The 19604-nt window shown below is 42.1% G+C and overlaps 1 protein-coding gene across 5 annotated transcripts in view; it reads left to right on the forward strand.

Moving 5' to 3' along the window:
- The window catches only part of DCUN1D2 (defective in cullin neddylation 1 domain containing 2), a 63072-nt gene extending 43797 nt beyond the window's left edge, over positions 1-19275 (forward strand). For 4 of the 5 annotated variants that reach the window (XM_075061440.1, XM_075061434.1, XM_075061435.1 and 1 more), the window contains 4 exons: positions 5643-5725; positions 16277-16336; positions 18065-18161; positions 19069-19275. In XM_075061440.1, the coding sequence (XP_074917541.1) occupies positions 5643-5725; positions 16277-16336; positions 18065-18161; positions 19069-19148 (320 nt within the window). In that variant the 3' untranslated portion in view covers positions 19149-19275. The remainder of the gene's footprint in view (positions 1-5642; positions 5726-16276; positions 16337-18064; positions 18162-19068) is intronic. The other variant, XM_032777831.2, reaches the window with a different exon arrangement.
- Positions 19276-19604: the final 329 nt, after the last annotated feature.

Consider the following 19604-nt stretch of genomic DNA (forward strand, 5'->3'; position numbering starts at 1 on the left):
GACATGCGTGTACAAATGTAAAAGGCATTAATGGATTAGGAAGTCCTAACCCTGGGGCAGTACTTAGCCTCTGTTTCAATGTGGTAAATGCCTGTTCACATTCAAGTGTCCATTCAATTGCATCATGTGTTCCCAGCACCCTTCAGGAGATTATTAAGGGGCTGGACAACTTTTGAATAATTTGGGATTTGAGGTCGGCAGAAATTGAATAGCCCAAAACTTTTCTCACTCCCCTGACCGTAATTGGTCGTGGACTTGCTTTAATAGCCTCAATGCGGTCAACAGTTAAACATTGTACCCCTTGGATATTAGATACCCCAGATAGATACTTCCTTCTTTGCGATCTGAGCCTTTTTAGCATTACATTTTACCCCACTGTCTGCCAAGTGCTGCAGGATCATTCTAGTCAGTCTTCATGTGCGTTTGGCCATCTGGTGAGGAGACAAGAAGATCATCAACATACTGTAACACACAAAAAGTCATGTCTGGCAGCTTTGCCAGCACATCAGCTAACGCTCTCATGAAACAAAGTAGGTGAGTTATGAAAACCCTTGGCTTAGGCGAGTAAAGGTATATTGCTTTCCTTTAACAGTAAAATGCAAACCAAAATTGACTGTCAGGATGCACAGGAACAGACCAAAAGCCATGCTAATGTCCAAGGCTGAAAAACACTATGTGACATAAAGGCATATAAGCCTCCCTCATATGCTATCCACTCTTTGAACACTTTCACACTATCGTATGAATGGGCTATAGGATTTGAGAGAGCATTTAGCCTCTACCTATATGCCATTTGTATCCACCAGAATGGGTAGGTTTGCATTATTAAGCTGCAAGATGGCATTCCTTCAACATGCTCCGCAAATCAGATGGGTTAATGGAGTATGCTCTAGACGACTAACAATAGCAGGGTCCCCTTCCCTTGATTAGGGATTGGGGACAGTGTGCACTCTCACTGGAGCCATGAAACTAGACTGGTAGCATCCATGTTTCCATATGTAGGTCCAAGGTGCTGAGGGACAGAGTCTCTTTCCTGCAAGTCTGCTTCCTCCTATACTTTTGCTTCTGCTTGCAGTTTTTCTACTCTGCTTCTACTCTCCTAACCCTTCCTGTTTAGCATATCACTCTTTCTAACCAGCTGTTCATAATCAACAATTAAACACATACCAGCCATTTCACCCTTCCTCCTTTTGCTGTTTTTAACCTTGTACACCAAACAGGCAACATAATAGGATGTTTAGTTGGATAATCATCTGTATTGGATATATCCTTGTTTCAATGCCTTGTCATACTGAGACAGGACAGATTTTACAGCCAACAACCTTACATCTACACTGAGGACATCATCTTCCTCAGATAAATATTGTGGTTATGCACAAAATCAATTTTGCCTGCCTGTAATGGGGGTGGTCATCTTTATTTTAATCATACAGCCAAAATATTCCACAGAAAGCTAATAAACTTACAACTACAATAGTTATAAAAGCACTAACCATATACTCTTCATATTGTGGGTCATTATATCCCTTCATCTTCCAAATTAATAAACTACAATTCTGTTTACAGACTAACACAATTTATTCCATAAACACACCAGACTGAAATGTTCAATCGCAGATTAATCCTTTCTCCAATTTATTTGATCTGCACAATTACAATGTCCAGTTAGGAGATCTGGGCCTGCCAACACATCAGGCTAGAGGTACTTATGGCTATACCTGCCCTACACTAACTGTTGGTCCTTACAGCATTTTTGATTTCCCACTTCAACAGCACTTAGAGGAACTCACAGCTTAGCGCAGCCCCCACACTAAGTACAATGTCTAGACTGCAACAAATTCCTGAATTCCCCAGCACCTAGACTTGCTTACTACAAAAGTATGAAGAGTCACTAGTCAAGTTCAGAGACACACAACCAAATAAAAAATGAACAATCTCATCCTCTAATTTGATTTGTAGGTCGTGATCCTGAAGGATATTTCTCACCCTGCTCGCTGCGCCAAGCAAACTGTTGGATTGGGGGTCCAGTGAGTCTGAATGCTGGTAGAGAAATCAGGGGACTTCGATCCAATGCGATTCGATTCAATTCAATAAAGCTTTATTCAACATGTGCACAAAAGAGAGCCCCTGTACAAAGAATCAGGAGAGTCCCTCCAGCCCAGGAGCCCCTCCCCTTGCTACTTATATGCACATGGTGCTTATATACACAAGTTATATAACAACTTACATAATATAGAACTTCTAACCACAATAACCAAACCAGTATACCCCATATTGGTTTGTTTATCACATGCTTTATAGTGGCTCCAGTCCACATGCTGAGCTCACACCCCTCCCCGTGGCCTTCTCCAGAATGTTCCTAGGTCAGTGAGCCACAGCATGCTTCCCTATGCATAAGCACTCTGTAAACCTCATTTTATCTAAAATAAACACAACTATACCCTTCAGTGACCATTGCCAAAACCAGTCAACTCATAATGAATCATAGAAACCATAATATTATTCACATTAGTTTCTCTGTTCATTCAATATTAAGTACACACAAGTAGTGGAGTAAAATAGTTGTGTACAATATCCCCTTGTACTAATGTCATTTTTGTTCTGACTATATTATATATTAACTGTTTCCAAATAAGTGTTTGTCTTGGTGTGTTTTAAATAGTCATAATTTTTCTTACAATAAGTTCATGTATTGCATGATCGTGGACCATCATGTCCATAAAATGAGGAGATGAGTGCCAGACCATCACACTGCGAAGGTTGGAAATGCTCTATCAGAGTTTTTGCTTTTTCTTTAATTTTTTTGTTGTATTAAATGTTACCTTAATCTCTAAAGAACATAAGCTATTCAGTACGTTAGGTTGCAAACAAAATGCCTTAGGAAAAGAAGCACCTTACCTAGCAAAACTTTTTTGTTGTTGTTGTTGTTGTTTTCCTAAAGCCAGTCAGAGTCATAGGTTGAACCAGCTCAGTCTTAACTTAGTCCCATCTTATGAATGTATGACAATAGTTTCTCATGACAAACTCCTCCTCCCCACCTCCTCACACAGGTCCTTTTACTCATTCATTGTGCATTTCAGATAGAAAATGAAGCAGGATCCTTTGATGTATGGGCCTTGGTTCCACAGCACCTCAGCCTTAGTGATTGTTGTAGCATGATGTGTAGCAAATGAGAGGAGTCTGCAGGAAGAGGAAGAATAGCTTTGTGATCAGAGCACTGGACTGAGATGTAGGAAAGATGGGCTCTGCCACAGATTTTTCTATCGGGAAATATAGTAGTTTGAGGGTGAAAATGGGGGATAACAACAGTAAGGATAGAAAAAATTCTGAACCAGCTGTTTCATTTGCTGAGCACCATTCTTCTGCTGCACTAAACAAGGCAGGAATCCTGCGGAAAACAGTGTATGATGATATAATATAACTATTATGCATACAGTCAAGAGGACAGAGATGGAGGTGATTGGGCACCTTTACCTTTGTCAATTCCTGACTTTTTAGTGCTTCTCTTCACAACTTTAATGCTGTTGTTTGTATATTAGTATACATACACGCATGTGTAAATACAGCCTGCTTTAACAGTGTACCAAATACATCCACTACTTCCCTTTCAAATTTATGAATTGTCTTCAGTCCAAACAGTTGCTTTTGAACTGTGACACGACAGAGCTATAATAATCAAATCTGATATGTTAGTTATGTTCCTCTGCTGTAACTTGGTGGAGGTGGGGACTTTCTCTTTATTACCTTATCAGTACTTTCTCTAAAAGCTTCATTTTTTGTATACCCATATATCTTACACTGAATGTGTGTGTGTAATTTGCTAGAGGCTTTTACTTCATTCTCCTGTTGTACAGAAACATACATGTTCTTATCTACGAGGATCACTAATAGTGGGATCTAGGCATCATGGGCAGTTGGGAATGAATATAAGCTTTCAAGGAAGCATCCTTCCCCCCCGCCCCATCCCCTAATATAGCCTCCACTCTTCCATATGCGTGCACTGCATTACAGATTGCGTCCGCTGGAGGGTGTGGACTAAATTCTGAGTTTTTAAATGCTGGTCTTGGATAATTAATGTTGCTGTAGAACCAAATAAGGTCACATATCCCATAAATGTTCTCATTAAGTATACTGTAGAGTAGAGGAGTATGGGCAAAGTAACACTTCAATCATAAACCTATGTTTTCAGCCAGAATTTCTGGATAATTTCTTACGGGCTAGAACTCCTGGACAAGTACACTGTAATTCATGATTAAAACTAATCTCTCTCTCTCTCTCTCTCAGTAGATATGTGAAAATAAGGCACTGTTACTAATAAAAGTTAGTGGAATGTCTCAACTTAACAAGCAGAACTGCTTTGGGAGCCAAAAATCCCCTGTTCAGGTTCCATCTGAATGTATCATCCCCCCCATCCCCGAAGAACTAAGCAAAGGACAGTCACTCATTTAACACTTTGGTTACTTTGCTGAATTCTGAACTCCAGTATCCACGATATTAAAATTTTGCTTTATTCTTGCCATGATTCACTTACGCAACTAACTACAATAGTCCACAGCCCAGATTTTCAAGAGTTCTTTTAATTTAAATGCCTCACCTTTTTTGGGTACCCAAATACCTTAAAACATTTACACCCAACTTTGAATGTATTTCATGTTGAGTACTTCAAAAGTGAGGCACCCAAAATCACTAGTTGCTTTTGATAAACTGTGACATAGGTCTTTAATATTGGGTATAGGCCTTCTTGTTGTAAGTGACTTGTAGGAAAGCTATACTGTCATGAGGGTTGCTGCAGAAATATTGTGCTCCAGATGACTGAAGGCTTTTTTTTTCTTAAAAGCCCTAAGAAATGCCAGTCTAACACACAAAATGGGCAAGGAGACAAGGCATCCGACATCTTTCAAACTGAATATCTTGATTTTTGTGAATTTAAATCCAAATATTAATGTTAAATCAATCCCATTTTCTTCATGTGAATTGCTTTTATGCATGTCTAGATGGATACTGTATCAATACCTTTTACAAACTGGGGTTTAACCAGGGTTACTGATAATCACTGAGTGCTACCTATATAGGTAAAAGATACATTAGCATGCTCAGTGATAACTTCAAGGTTTTGTTCCTCCTTTTATCCTTCTCTGTATGTAATTGGGATTCCTTTATGCCTACGTTGTTCCGTATGCCATTATTACTATTGAATTGCTATCTTCAATGGTAATCAAACCAGGCTGCTTTGATTATATATAACTTCACAGGGAACCAGTACTTCAAAATGTGAGTTTTTGAAAAGCTTTGAAAAGGCTTTTGTTACACGTTAAAAGTAACCGAGCAAAGTCACACGCAGTAGTATGACCTGTTTAACTGTTGAGCACTCCAGATCCACACTTAACAAGTACATCTTTGTGACTGTGTACCATGGAGTCATATCCTAGGCTTCTACATCTCAACACTCAGGCAGCTTTTTAACTGGGTCTTAAGACCATTAGTCATAAAAAGAGATTTAAAAACTGGCCAATACATTTGTATAGTGAGATGTATGGGTAAAATCAAAACTGAGAGCTGAATCGAGAGAGCTTTTTAACTCTGAGAGTTTACTGTGTATAAAGCACTGTAATATGTGATTTTTTTTGTCTTGTTTTTTGCAGATTTAGAAATGGCAATTGCATATTGGAATTTAGTCTTATCAGGAAGGTTTAAATTTTTAGATCTTTGGAATAAATTTTTGTTGGTAAGTATATTTTTCTGTTCCTGTGTTTATGCGCAATAGTAAGGCAAATCCCACAGCTTGTAAGATTGCGTTCCCACTGTGCGCGCACACCAAAAAAGAAAAGAAAAAAAAAAGACGAGAGTACAGTGAATGACAGCAGTTTCTTTTTCAGCATCTTTGCTTTCCGAGAACTGATATGGAACATTGTTAATAGGCACTAAATGAATCTTCTCTGTAATTTCTCTCATGGGGGAAAGGGAAATGATACCTAGAAGCAGTTTCATAAGGTATGCCTGTTTAGCAGCACCCCCGCTATCTGAGCATGATGCTGCAAACACACGCTGTCTCAGTTTCCCCTTACTAGGGTTTTCTGTCTCCCAGGAATTCATGTGGCTCAGAGCATAACAACTTCTGAGCTCCCTTTACGTCTCTTTGCTCTGGGATAGAGTGTTAACTCCCTGAGTGTTTCTTATGACTCCCTCTCAGTCTCAGCCTCTCTGGGCTACCTTTCCCTCTTCTATGCTCTGGGATAAAGATCTGCCCCTTCTTCCCTGGGGTCCTTCCAGAACTTACTTCAGGGGACCAACTTACTTCCTGTAGTTCTTCCTTCAGACTGAGTTCTCTCTGCCCTTTTATGAGGCCCTGTTATTTATCTGTCTGTCAAATGACTCCAATTAGTTAAGTCACCTGACACTGGGAGGTGGCTGATTATGGCAAAGGGGTGAAGGGAGCTGACTGAACAGGTCTGACTAGACCCAGGTCTCTTGGCCTTTAAGGAGCAGGCCTCCCTAGTCTGGGAACCACTTGACCCTGTACTCTCTATTTGTGAGGGCTGAAGATACAATCTGACTTCCTAAATTGTAGATTGAGCCCACACCCTGCCTATCCTCAGGCACATAGGCTTGTCACAAGTGTGTTTTGTACCTAGCTAAAATGATCCATCTTTGTGATATTTATGCATACAATATCCTATTTTTAAATTTCAGTATTGTTGTGGCTGACTTGAGTGATTGGGAGTCATTATTTTAAAATAAAAAATGGAGTGCATTTTTTCTGTTTGAGCAATTAGGTTAACTTCTTTTGTAGAGATCAATTGTTAACAAAATGTGACAGTTACGGTATTTAAAAATATCAGTCTATTATCAGTACACTTCTGTAGGTGGTGGAATAAAAGTTGTACAAATTAGGCTTTAGAAACAAAGCCCAAAATACTGTCATTAAGCATCTGACTTAACTACTTTACTACATTTACATAATATTTCCATATACTTAACATGGAAAATGTTTATCTTGAAAACATACAATTCTTGCAAACTTGACACCATCAAATTACGCCTGAATAAAGACTGGAAGTGGCTGGGTCACTACAAAAATAATTTTCCCTCTGTTGATACTCGAACCTTGCTGTCAACTGTTGGGAATGGGTCACATCAATCCTAATTGAACTGGCCTCATTAGCACTGACCCCCGTCACTTGGTAAGGCAACTCCCATCTTTTCATGTGCTATATATTTATACCTACCTACTGTATTTCTCTCCATGCATCTGATGAAGTGGGTTATAGCTCACGAAAGTTTTATGCCCAGATAAATTTGTTAGTCTCTCAGGTGCCACAAGGACTCCTCGTTTTTTCTTTGAGTAATTGTCCCTATGAGTGCTCCACTATAGATGTGTCTGCATCCGTGCACTGCTGATCAGAGAACTTTGGTAGTAGTCCTGCCCGTGCATGCGTTGTGGCCAGTGGGGAACAATGCTAGCCATGCGCAGGCAGTCCCTCCTCCCTTCCTTCTCCACTGCCCCTGGCTAGAGACAGAGCTAGAGCTGTCTGTTTGCAGATCATTAGTTCTCTTAGAATTGTTAATTTTAGCTTCTTTTGAAGCCCCGTTTATCTTTCTTTGCATCGTTTACTTTTTATTTTGGCTGTTGCCTTTTAGGCAACAGCCAAATAAAAGAAAGCAACTTCGTCAACCCCCTGTTGTGGGGGGATCCCCTCCCACCCCATAGGGATATGCCCAGAGAGCCATGCTTCAAAAAGTGTCTCAGTTGCAATGAATCTATCCCACTGACTGACTGACACACTTGCAGTGCATCCGCTACCTGGGAGAGAAACAGAAGTGTGGCTTGTGTCAGCAACTGAAGCCCAGATCAAGGAAGAACAGAGAACTGAGGCTCAAACTCCTACTCATGGAGTCAGCCCTTCAACCTCTGGAGTCCTGGTGTGAGCCATCGCCACAGCTCTCCATTCTGAAGGGAGGTGAGCTCAGAGAGATGGCTGCGAGCCATTCATGTAAGGCCTCTAAGAAAAGGTCCATGAGTCCCCATAGCAACCCCTGATCAAGCTGAAAACAGTCCTCGCCTCAATCAATCAGTATCATCGGTACTGACAGCACCAAAGCCATTGAAATCTGGTATCCAGGGCATGCGCTTTACCAAACTGACAGGGCAAGCTGAAATGCCTAAGGAGTCTATGGGCACAGGCAAAGAAGCATTGTTACCGCAGGGACATGAGAAATGTAGAATATCCGCCCTGGGGAAGGCTCCGTCTGTACAGTCATCAACGTTAGTACTGCCGACAATACACCAGGCATTGACGGACTCTGCTGTCAGGTCCACATCTCTAACACTGCTGGCGCAAGCCTCTTGGCACCAGCAGCCTCTGCCAGTACCAAGGCCCTCTGCACTGACAGATTTCTGGTGCATGACGGATCTTTCAGTGTCCAACACACTGGACTCTCCTCTGGTCAGTAATGGGCCCCTGGTACCAAATTCACACAGAGCCCTTGACTCACTGACAACTTCCTGCCACACACTGCCCTTTTCATTGTTGGAATCAGAATGTAAGCTAGCTTCCCACTCTCGTCTCACCTGTCATACAGAGCCCAGTTTCATTATGGACACTAGGCATATCACCGCTCTGACCTGCAGCCCCACTGGTTTGAGCAACTGTGGTACTAATCACCGAGTCCCTTCCCATCTCAGTGGCCATACTGGGATCCCTGGCAGGCCCAAAGGCAACAGGCCTCCATCGCTGCTAGTGTGGCCTACCCACAGCCAAGGAAGTACCCTCCTTCAGCCATTGCCTCGAGGGCCTCTGAACTCCCTGAGCAGGCAAGAGAGGAACCGGAAGCTGAAGTTGAGAAGGAAGTCTTTTCTCCAGCCCGCTTCTTGTCATTATCACCAGACAAGATGGTGATGCCTCCTCCATCATATATGGAGGATGACTTTAAACTGTTCTAGGGCTTGGGCACAGAGGATGGCACAGGCAGTCCGAATATCTTTACAAGAGGTATCTGAGTCACAACATAAACTGGTGGACATTCTACATTTCTCCACCTCCTCCAGAGTGGCCCTCCCTATTAATAAGGCTCTACTGGATCCCGCCAGGGTGATGTGGCAGACCCCCGTGTCCATCCCACCAACTTATAAGAGGGCGGACAAGATATGTGTACCAGCAAAGGACATGGAATTCCTGTTCTCACACTTGCCTCCTAATTCAATCATTTTGGATGTGATTAACTCTAAAAGCCGCCAACACCACTTTAAGTCCACCGCTTATGACTGGGTGGCAGGAAAGCCTACTCGGCCATCCTCCAATTCATAGTACTGAACTATCAAGCCTTGTGGGCTAAACACGACTATCAGAACTACGTGAAGCTTAATTCTTTTATTGAACAGCTCCCCAATTCTCTTGAGGACTAATTTAAAGCCTTGTTTAATGAACACTAGCTGGTGGCAAAAAGATCACTCTAGTCTGCACGTGGTGCAGCTGACACTGCAGCATGATCTATTTCAGCTGCCATTGTAATGAGATAGGCCTCCTGGCTTCATCTGTTTGGCTTCCTCAAGGAGGTCCAAACGATGGTGGAGGACCTCCCCTTTGAGGGGACGAAATTATTTGCTGAAAAGACTGTTGCCTCTCTCCACACTCTTTGATCCTTGGTATCTATACATCTGGGTACAAAAGAAGGCACAGGACTCAGCCACCATTCAAACCTTATTCACCATACTCAGCTCAGTACTCATCCCAGTTTCCATCTCAGTATACCCAGAGATTGTATGAACCGCAGAGGAAGAAGCCCAGGTTTTCCAGATGAAAGACATCGGGATCTCAGCAAACTTCCTTTTAGCCCTCTACCTCAAAGAAACAGTTTTGACAGGGTAGTCGAGGTACCTGGAGAACACTCACCTCATTTCACACTAGGAAACCCCACCCATCCCTTCAGAGATAGTCTTGCCCCATTCCACAGCATCTGGGAATAGATAACCTCTGACAAATGGGTGTTGGAGATCATCTGAGATGGATACTCTGTCCATTTCTGCCCCTTCCCAAACACTTTTCCCAGTCCCTTTTCAGGGACCCTTCTCATGAGAACCTGGTGCTTAGGAGATAAACCACCTCCTCAGCATATGAGCCATAGAGCCAGTGCCCGCACATCTAAGGGACAGAGGCTTCTATTCTCATTACTTCCTGATACTGAAGAAAAAAGGGTGTTGAAGACTTATATTGGACCTCAGAGCGCTCAACAAGTTTATCAGGGCTCAGAAGTTCAAGATCATTCCAGTGGTAGAAAAAGGAGACTAGTTCTCAGCCCTCGACCTCCAAGATGCTTATTTTCACATTGCAGTTATACCGAGCCACAGACATTACCTCAGGTTCATGCTGGACCAAAACCACTACCAATACAGAGAACTCCCTTTTGGCCTCTCCTCAGCCCCCAGAGTATTCTCCAAGGTCCTCTCAGTGGTGGCGGCCCACTTATGCTCTCAAAGCATCATGGTTTATCCTTACATGTACGATTGCCTTCTCTAGGCAGAGTCCTTCATGAGAGCCTAGCAAGTCACTCAGACCACACTGGATCTGTTTCAGAATCTGGGCCTACAGATCAATGAACAAAAATTGACATTAACACCAAAACAGAGGCTAGAATTCATAGGAGCCGACCTCAACTCCATTCAGGCAAAGGTGCTCCTCCCACATTACAGATTTCTCGGTCTCTCCTCGTTGATAGAGACAGTACAATTCAGTCCCCATATTTCAGCCAGACAGTGCCTCCAACTCCTGGGACACATGGCCGTGGGCACATAGATTATCGCTCATGCCAGACTATGTATGAGATGCCTCCAAGAATGGGTTGGTTTGGTTTACAGGCTGAACAGAGACAACATAAGCAAACTGCTATCAATGCCCACCAGGGGCAAGCAATCCTTGGAACGGTGGAGGGACCCAGTGAACATCTGTATAGGAATCCCACTTGTTCAGTCTTCCCTATCTCTGCTTCTGACCACCAGTGCAGACCTCATAGGATGGAGTGCGCATCTCTGTGGTCTCACAATACAAGGCAAATAGTCTCCAGCCGAGAGATGCCTCCGCGTCAGCCTGCTCGAACTCAGAGAGGTCAGAAACGTGTGAGCTCACTTCCTCCCACTGATCAAAGATACGCACACAAGAGTCATGACAGACAGTATGGCCTGCATGTATTGTATAAGCAGCAAAGAGTCCTGTGGCACCTTATAGACTAACAGATGTATTGGAGCATGAGCTTTCATGGGTGAATACCCACTTTGTCGGATGCATGTGGTGGAAATTTCCAAGGGCAGGTATATATGCAAGCAAGAAACAGGCTGGAGATAACGAGGTTAGTTCAATCAGGGAGGATGAGGCCCTCTTCTAGCAGTTGAGGTATGAAAACCAAGGGAGCAGAAACTGCTTTTGTAGTTGGCTAGCCATTCACTGTCTTAGTTTAATCCTGAGCTGGTGGCATCAAATTTGCAGATGAACTGGAGCTCAGCAGTTTCTCTTTGAAGTCTGGTCCTGAAGTTTTTTTGCTGCAGGATGGCTACCTTTACGTCTGCTATTGAAGTGTTCTCCTACAGGTTTTTGTATATTACATAAACCATCAGGGAGGTGCCAGGTCTCGTTCCCTGTGTGTAGAAGCACTAAAACTACGAAACTGGTGCATCTCCCACAATATCTTAATATTAGGAGCCTACTCACTAGGAATATACAACATGATGGGAGACAGTCTCAGCCGCAAATTCCCGTATGACCACAAATGGGAAATACGTTGTGGAATACCACCAAATCTATTCCAACGATGGGGCACATTGATGTTAAAGCTGTTCACTACTTACCAGAACAAGAAATGACCTCAGTGCTATTCCAGACTGGGGATTGGACAACACTCCATGGGAGATGCCCTCCTCCCTCCATTGGACAAGGGCCTTCTTTATACCTTTCCCCCATTCCCTCTAATACTGAAAGTCCTGTTGACAGTGAAAATAGAATGTGTGAACATCATACTGATTGCTCCCACCTGGCCTATTCAGATGTGGTACCCTTACCTGTCACAGCTGGCACTATGTCCACTAATGACTCTTCCAGTCACTTCTTACCTTCTGTTCCAGAGTGAGAGGTGCATTTTTAATCCTATGTGTGTATTTGATGGCTCAGAACATGGCTTTTTCATGGTTCCAGCCCATAGAGACATCTTGCTCTGAGGAGGTACAGGAGGTGTTATTGCATAGTAGGAAAGGAGCTACTCGCCATACCTATCTACAAAAATGGAAGAGATTCCAACTGGTTCCAGCCCAAAGATATCATCCCTAATGCATCCATCCTGCTGGTGATCCTAGACTACCTGTCAACTCTCAAGAAATCAGGACTCTTATCAGTTCACTGAAAGGTCATCTAGCAGAAGTTGCAACCTTCCATCAGCAGGCAAAAGGATACTCAATTTCCTCACATCCAGCTACAAAGAACTTTCTCACCTCTTCCCACCACCCAGACTTCCCACGCCTCCGTGGGATCTCAACCTAATATTAAAAGGTCTGACAATGCCACCATTTGAACCCGTGGCCACTTGTTAATTAACTCACCTTTCCATGAAGACTGAATTCCTCATCGCCATCACCCTTGCAAGGAGGACTGGGGAAATGGTTCTGATGGCGCATCCCTCTTTTACTGTGTTCTTCCCTGACAAGGTCATGCTTAGACCACACCCAAAGTTCATTCCCAAGCTGACTTCCACATTTCACTTCAATCATTTTATTCCAGCCTTTTATTCCAAAGCTCATCAGGATAATAGTGAAGCCATCCTCCATACGCTTGATGTGAGGAGAGCCTTGGCCTTCTATTTGGACAGGACAAGAGTCTTCAGAAAATCTCAGAGACTCTTCCTCTCCATTGCAAATAGGTCAAAAGGTACAGTGATTTCAGCTCAGAGACTCTCCAAGTGTATCTCAGGCTGTATTAAACTCTGTTACGAATTGTGTAATGTAACACCCCCATCTTCATTATGCACTCATCCTAGGAGGTCGATCTCCTCCTCCAGCGCCTTCTCCAAGGGTATCCCTATATCAGAAATCTGCAGAGCAACTACTTGGGCATCTGAACATACCTTTGCAGAATACTGTGCCATCCTCGGGGATTCGGCTGCAGATGCCAAATTCAGCGCCACAGTAATATCATCCATATCAGACTCAGCTCCCAAGTCCCAGCCTCCAGCGGTGGGCACTGCTCGGGAGTCACCTACAGTGGAGCACACATAGGGACACTACTCGAAGAAGAAGAGAAGTTTACTCACCTTGTGCAATAACATTGAGTCTCTGTGGGTGCTCCAGGACTCTGCTTCAGAGTTCTAGTTGACTGTGCAGTAGAGAAGGAACTGAGGAAGGATTGCCTGCGCACACTGGCTAGTCTTGTGGCAGGCAGGGAGCAGCACATGTGTGGGTGGAACGGACTGCTACCAAGGTTCTCCGATCAACAGCAGAGGAACGCAGACACATCTACAGTGGGAGCACCCATAGGGGCACCCATCTTGAAGAACCATCATTGCTGTACAAAGCAGCTTCTTCTTTTGCAATTTATTAACATCTTTTCTCTGAACAAATAGACTTTTTACAGTTTACCCAAGGAAACCGGTAATTTCAAAAGCACTGCTGTCTATGGTCTTAGTGAAACCCAAGTATATGTTTTAAAATGTAAATATTTTCACACAAGTATACTTTGAATACAGCTCTGGGACAGCAGAGGTTTATTCATTATCTGAAAGTGAGGATTTTGTAGACCTACTTGACAAAATTTGTCTTAAGATTTTGCATTGTGACTGCTTCTGAAAATCGGTTTTAAAAAAGTCAGACTCTAAGAGGCACATTTAAGCTAACAAAAGGTTAAAATATGTAGCTTTCTCCATTTTGTCATGTACTTTAAATATGCTCTGAGAGATGTCTGTTCAGATTCCTGCTTTTAGCAGCAGTAGTATAGGTGGGGCTGGTACCATCTATTATTGTTTGCTTGATGCTTGCCATTATAAAACCCTGTTTTCAGTTGCTTATAACATTACTGAACTTAATCTGTTTGGGCTGAAATTTTCCTTGCTGGTTATCTGCCTCAGGTTGAATTGTTTTGGAAAATTTCAGCCAAAATAGTTCAGCCATTTCTGAGAACCAGGCTTGTGAAAAATGTGTTCTCCATGTTTCTTTCCTTCTCATTCTTTGAGAAGCTCTAGTAAACCCCACGCTGTGCAGTAGGGACTTTAAATTTGGCAGGAGGGTGGCCTTTGTGTCAGAGGTGTGACTTTTGCTATTCCCAAGAAAATCCACCCACATTTGCCCAAGTAATAGACCTTTCCAACAAGTTTATTTGAAAAACTGCAATTTACAAATCCTCACTAGATTTGCTTGAGGTTTTTTGCTACAAACTGAAAATTCTGTCTGAACTGACTGGCTGGACAAAGAGACTTGGATGAGAAGTTTGAGGGGTGGAGACTAGGACTGGCTAAGTAAAGAAAATAGGACTAGAATGAAGAGCCAGGGTGGGGAATAGAGACAACTGGGATAGATTGGAAGGGACAGGTCAGAATAGGTCAAGCTTGAGAGCAGACGGAAGAGCCAGTGCCCACATGATCAGTGGTTCTCAACCAGGGACACACAGAGGTCTTCAAGGGGGTACATCAACTCATCTAGATATTTGCCTAGTTTTACAACAGGCTACATAAAAAGCACTAGCAAAGTCAATACAAACTAAAATTTCTTACAGACAATGACTTGTTTATACTGCTCTATGTACTACACACTGAAATGTAAGTACAATATTTATATTCCAGTTGATTTATTTTATAATTATATGGTAAAAATGAGAATGTAAGCAATTTGTCAGTAAGAGTGTGCTGTGACACTTTTGTATTTTTATGTCTGATTTTGTGAGCAAGTAGTTTTTAAGTGAGGTGAAACTTGGGGGTACACAAGACAAATCAGACTCCTGAAAGGGCAACAGTACTCTGGAAAGGTCAAGAGCCACTGCACTAGAGAATACTCTCCCTGTTTAAACCTAGGAAATCACACAAAGACACCTACATTAAAAGAACATTAAGGCTGTAAAGTCAAACATTCAAAAGTTAGTAAAAGCCAGAATTAAGGTTACATAAGCAACCTTAATTTGGTCATTTCATGCATATGCATTACGATAGTCTTTAATTACATGAATACATGCTATTTTTTCCACAGGACCCCTGCCTCATTCAATGCATGGGGTGGACCTGCTCTGTGGATGAATTAGGACTGTGTAGTTAAAGAGGCTGTTGTCTGTAGGAGCCTCCTTCATTTGTAGCAGCAGCTGGAAGGTGTGTGTAGTGAATGAGGCAGAGGATGGTAGTAAGAGAAAGAATGATCTTGTGGTTAAGGCAGTTGAATGCTGCCAGGAATAACTGGATTCTATCCCTGCCTCTGCTGCATAGTTCCTATGTGGCACTGGGCAAGTCACTTAAATCACTTTTCACAGGTGGTCTTTAATTGTGTGTTACTCATTTTCTGAGTGCCCGTCTCAAGACCATGGGGTCTGATTTGCCAAAGTGCTGAGCACTCCCAGATGCCACTGAAGCCAGTGGGAACCTTGCTTTGAACATACGAGTGCTGTGTAGTGCTGTATAATACTAAGTACTCTGAAAAATCAGGTCCTATCTTGGAAAACATTTCTGTTGAATAAATATGGTTTTGCAATACATTCACTCCTTGTCTCTTATTATAAAAGTAGACCCAGTATATCCTTGCAGGTAGGCAACTTCAAAAACAGTAATGTCTCAAATTAGCCACCCAAAATTAGTGGCCACTTTTGACCTTATTCTCTGTGCCTAAACCCCCATCTGTAAATTGGGGATAATACCCCATCATCTCATAGGGAGGTTTTGAAGATAGTATAATTAATGTTTGTGACAGTTAGTTACTTCTAATATGTTGAACACCACAGAAAAGCCCATGAGGAAGTTTATAATTCTGTCTTCAACGCAGGGTTTGACTAATGTGCAGTAAACAAAGCATGGAAACACCCTTTGAAAAAGGAAAAGAAAACAAAATATTGAATAGCTTAAGCATAGTCCATTCTGTACACTGAATGAGGCAAAGATCTTGTGGGGACAAATTAGTATATGCTCATGTAATTAAAGATGATATATGCACAAAAAGCCTGAATTAAGATTGCACAGGCAACCTTTAATTCTGGCACTTCCTAACCTTTTACAGTGCTTGACCATGCAACCTTGATAATGTTCTTTTAATGTAGTTTTTTGTGTGTAACAGATTGTGACCAGGTTTTCTCCGTGGCACCCGCTCATTCCTCAACTGGGCAGGTCTCCTCTGGTAGGTCACTGTTTCTTGCAAGGTCATGGTGCATAGGCCCTCTGCCCAAAGCACACTTCAGTCCTATACAGAATGGAAAACCACAGTTCCAAACAGGGTTGTCTGATGAATCCTTGATGGGACCCTGCCCTTCTATCCTGGATTTAACTTCAAATAGTAGTGTCTCTTCAGCTGATCCCCCAAGGTCTAGTCATCCCTCTAGCAGGTCTTGTCCAGATGGCAAGCTAGTTCAGGCTTCTCTTACATCAGAAGTAGAACTCTGCTCTCCTTCCTGAGCAGCCCTGAACTGGGCTAGGTCTCTCCTCTCCCCTGCAGGTGTAGCGGGGCCCGGCCAATTAGGTCCATAGGCTCGCCAGTGTGGGGCCTTGTCTGCACATAGATAGTTTATTGAATTATTTTCAGTTTCCCCAGAAGTAATGTAGCAGGAGGATGTACTCTGTAATGATGCAAGTAATTATTTTGTCATAGCAAATACAAGTTTTAATCAAATAATCTGTTAGCTTATGAACCAAAAGAGTTAGTGTCCTTGTTACTCAACTGTATGCTTAAATCAGAGGTCCCAAAAGTGTGAGGCCTGCCCACCTAGGGGGCACGGCGGGTCTTTCAAGGAGGAGGGGCACACGACAGATCCAGGCCAGCCCCCCCGGGGCAGGAAGGGAGCACCACCCAGCCCTTCTCCATCCACAGCTCTGTTCCAGTCCCATCCCCAGCCATGGTCCAGCTCTGCACCTGGCTGGGGGCCTGGCTGTGGATCTGGCCGCGGCTCTTTTCCCAACTGGGGCCGAGGCTGGGGGCAGGAGCAGAGCTGCAGCTCGGTCCCTGGCCCCTCTGTTGGCCTCCTTACCCCTGTCTGCGTCCCCCTCCCAGCCATGCCTGGCTCTGGGGAAGGGGGCATTAATAAGGGTAAGGGAGGGCACAGCCCTCAAAAATTTTGGGGCTGCTGGCTTAAATCTTGAGGAGCTCTGCTCTGAGTCCCAGTACAAAACCCAAAGAATACTCTTGTTTTTTAAACATATTTGTTATAGATATTTCTCTGCTACTGCTACTACTCCACTAAAAGTTGTGTGAGGCAGTGGAAAGGGGTAGCATTTTTTTGGTTCCTTTATAGGACCTCCCTATGTTTTTTGGTGGTATATCCAGCCTGCTGCCCACCTGTGACTGGGTTTTTCCCTTTTGCCATTGACTGTTTTCACCCACAGTCTCTGGTCTCTCTCCAGCAACCTTATGCCTGTCTCAGCCTGTACCCTCTGTACCCATCCACACACCAGTTTTTTGATTCCTCATGTCATCTGGTGACACCATTTTCCCCCTGCTGGCTAGAAGTGGAGCTGATCTTGCAACTTTAAATACAATCCGATGTCCTGCTGAAGCAACCGAGACTGCAAATGGGGAGCAGGGATCTGAACTTTGGCTGGTTGCTTGTCTGAGTGCTTGATCCTAACAGTCACTGTTCTTAAAATAATAATAATTAATAATAAAGTGCTGTGAGTAGATCAGGAAAAATAAATCAGTACTATTAAATGTGCTCTATACAGTTACCTTTTTTAGAAATATTTTATTTTGTAGTTTTCTTAGAAAGCTTTCAATGCTAGTAAAGAGGATTCTACAGGATGGTGTTAGTATCTAACACTGTAAGATTTTTTTTAGTAATATATGAATTTAATGCAACTGCAGAATTTGAAAATAGTCTGTATCTTAAACAATATACTTTGTTTCCATATTACATAGGAACACCATAAAAGATCAATCCCAAAAGATACTTGGAATCTTCTGTTAGACTTTGGAAATATGATTGCAGATGATATGTCAAACTATGATGAAGAAGGTAATTTATATGTATTTTAAAAAATTGAATTTAGCAAAATTGAAATAATACTGTGAATAAACTCCAAAACACAACTTATACCCCATGTTTTAAAATGTATACTTTTCGAAACAGAGCTACAAATATACTAGATCACGTTTATTGCCAAGAATGTTGCCTGTAAGTAGGCTGAACAGGATTTTGCTTTAATATGCAGATGAAAGTAAGCAGTCCTTAACTACATTGGTACTGTACGTGCTATCTAACATGTTATGTTACAGAAGCCATAATAATAATGTGTATTCTCATACAAAAATCCTTATTAGCTTTAAATTAAGGCTACTAAACTTAGAAAAATATCTACACAAAATAGCTTTTTAATAGTGTATAGAAGTCTGGAAGTGAAAATTAAGTTTACGAAAGTATTTGTTAGTTCATAATTGATGTAAATAATCTAATAATAAAAACTAAACCTTATCTCTTCTAGTAAAAAATATTAAGGACAAATCTGCATTTTTGTATTCTCACTAACATATATTATACTGTGGCCCCAAATCTACAAACACGTACACATGTTGAGTATCTTTATGTATGTGAATAGTTCCCATTATATGAATGTCTCTAACAGGAGTACCATAATCTTGCTTTCAGCTCAAGTTTATTATAAACCTCTCATAATATGAATTATGATACAACATGCAAATAGTTTTCGCTCAGAGTATAGCTCAGAGAGAACATGCTTTAATGTTTTCTTTTATTAGCTAGGCATGTTTTCTTTGTGAAAGATTTCCCATGCCCTCACCTTGTTATATCCAGTTCAATGGCTAAGATATAGATCATACTGTGAAGTTGATATCCCTTGTGTTTAAAGACTAAATAGATTTATTTTAAGTTTTATGACTTTTTACATTGTTTGACTTCTCTTTAGGAGCATGGCCTGTTCTCATAGATGATTTTGTGGAATATGCACGACCAGTAGTCACAGGAGTAAAGCATAAAACCTCCTAACCACAGACACTTCCAAATGGACTAAGTTTGCAGTCTGAACTCTATCAGGTAATGAAGATGTTTTCGCCAATAACTGTGCACACCATCACTGGTTTCAATGCCACTGGCAAAACTTGAAATTGCTCCTTACCACCTAAAGAAAATGATGACTGACTCATGGACACAGCAAGAAGAAACTCAAGATAGCCCAGGCTGTTCATAGGATATTGGCTTCAATTATTGTGCTGGTTGTATCATATAGGATGTAGATTTTGCATGATTTTATACTTCGGGGAAGTTTAACTAGAGGCCATTTTAAAGTTTTGACAGCACGGCATGCCATTGAGTTCATGATCCAAGATGAACACCAGCAGTTACAAAATTAAAGCTGTATTATATTGTACTTATATTAAAAGCAGTATTTGTGGTATATAAATTAAATCCCTAAATAAAACTTATGTAGTATGTTGTATTTTT

The sequence above is a fragment of the Chelonoidis abingdonii genome, chromosome 1, assembly GCF_003597395.2.
Source record: "Chelonoidis abingdonii isolate Lonesome George chromosome 1, CheloAbing_2.0, whole genome shotgun sequence".
Classification (NCBI taxonomy): Eukaryota; Metazoa; Chordata; order Testudines; family Testudinidae; genus Chelonoidis; species Chelonoidis abingdonii.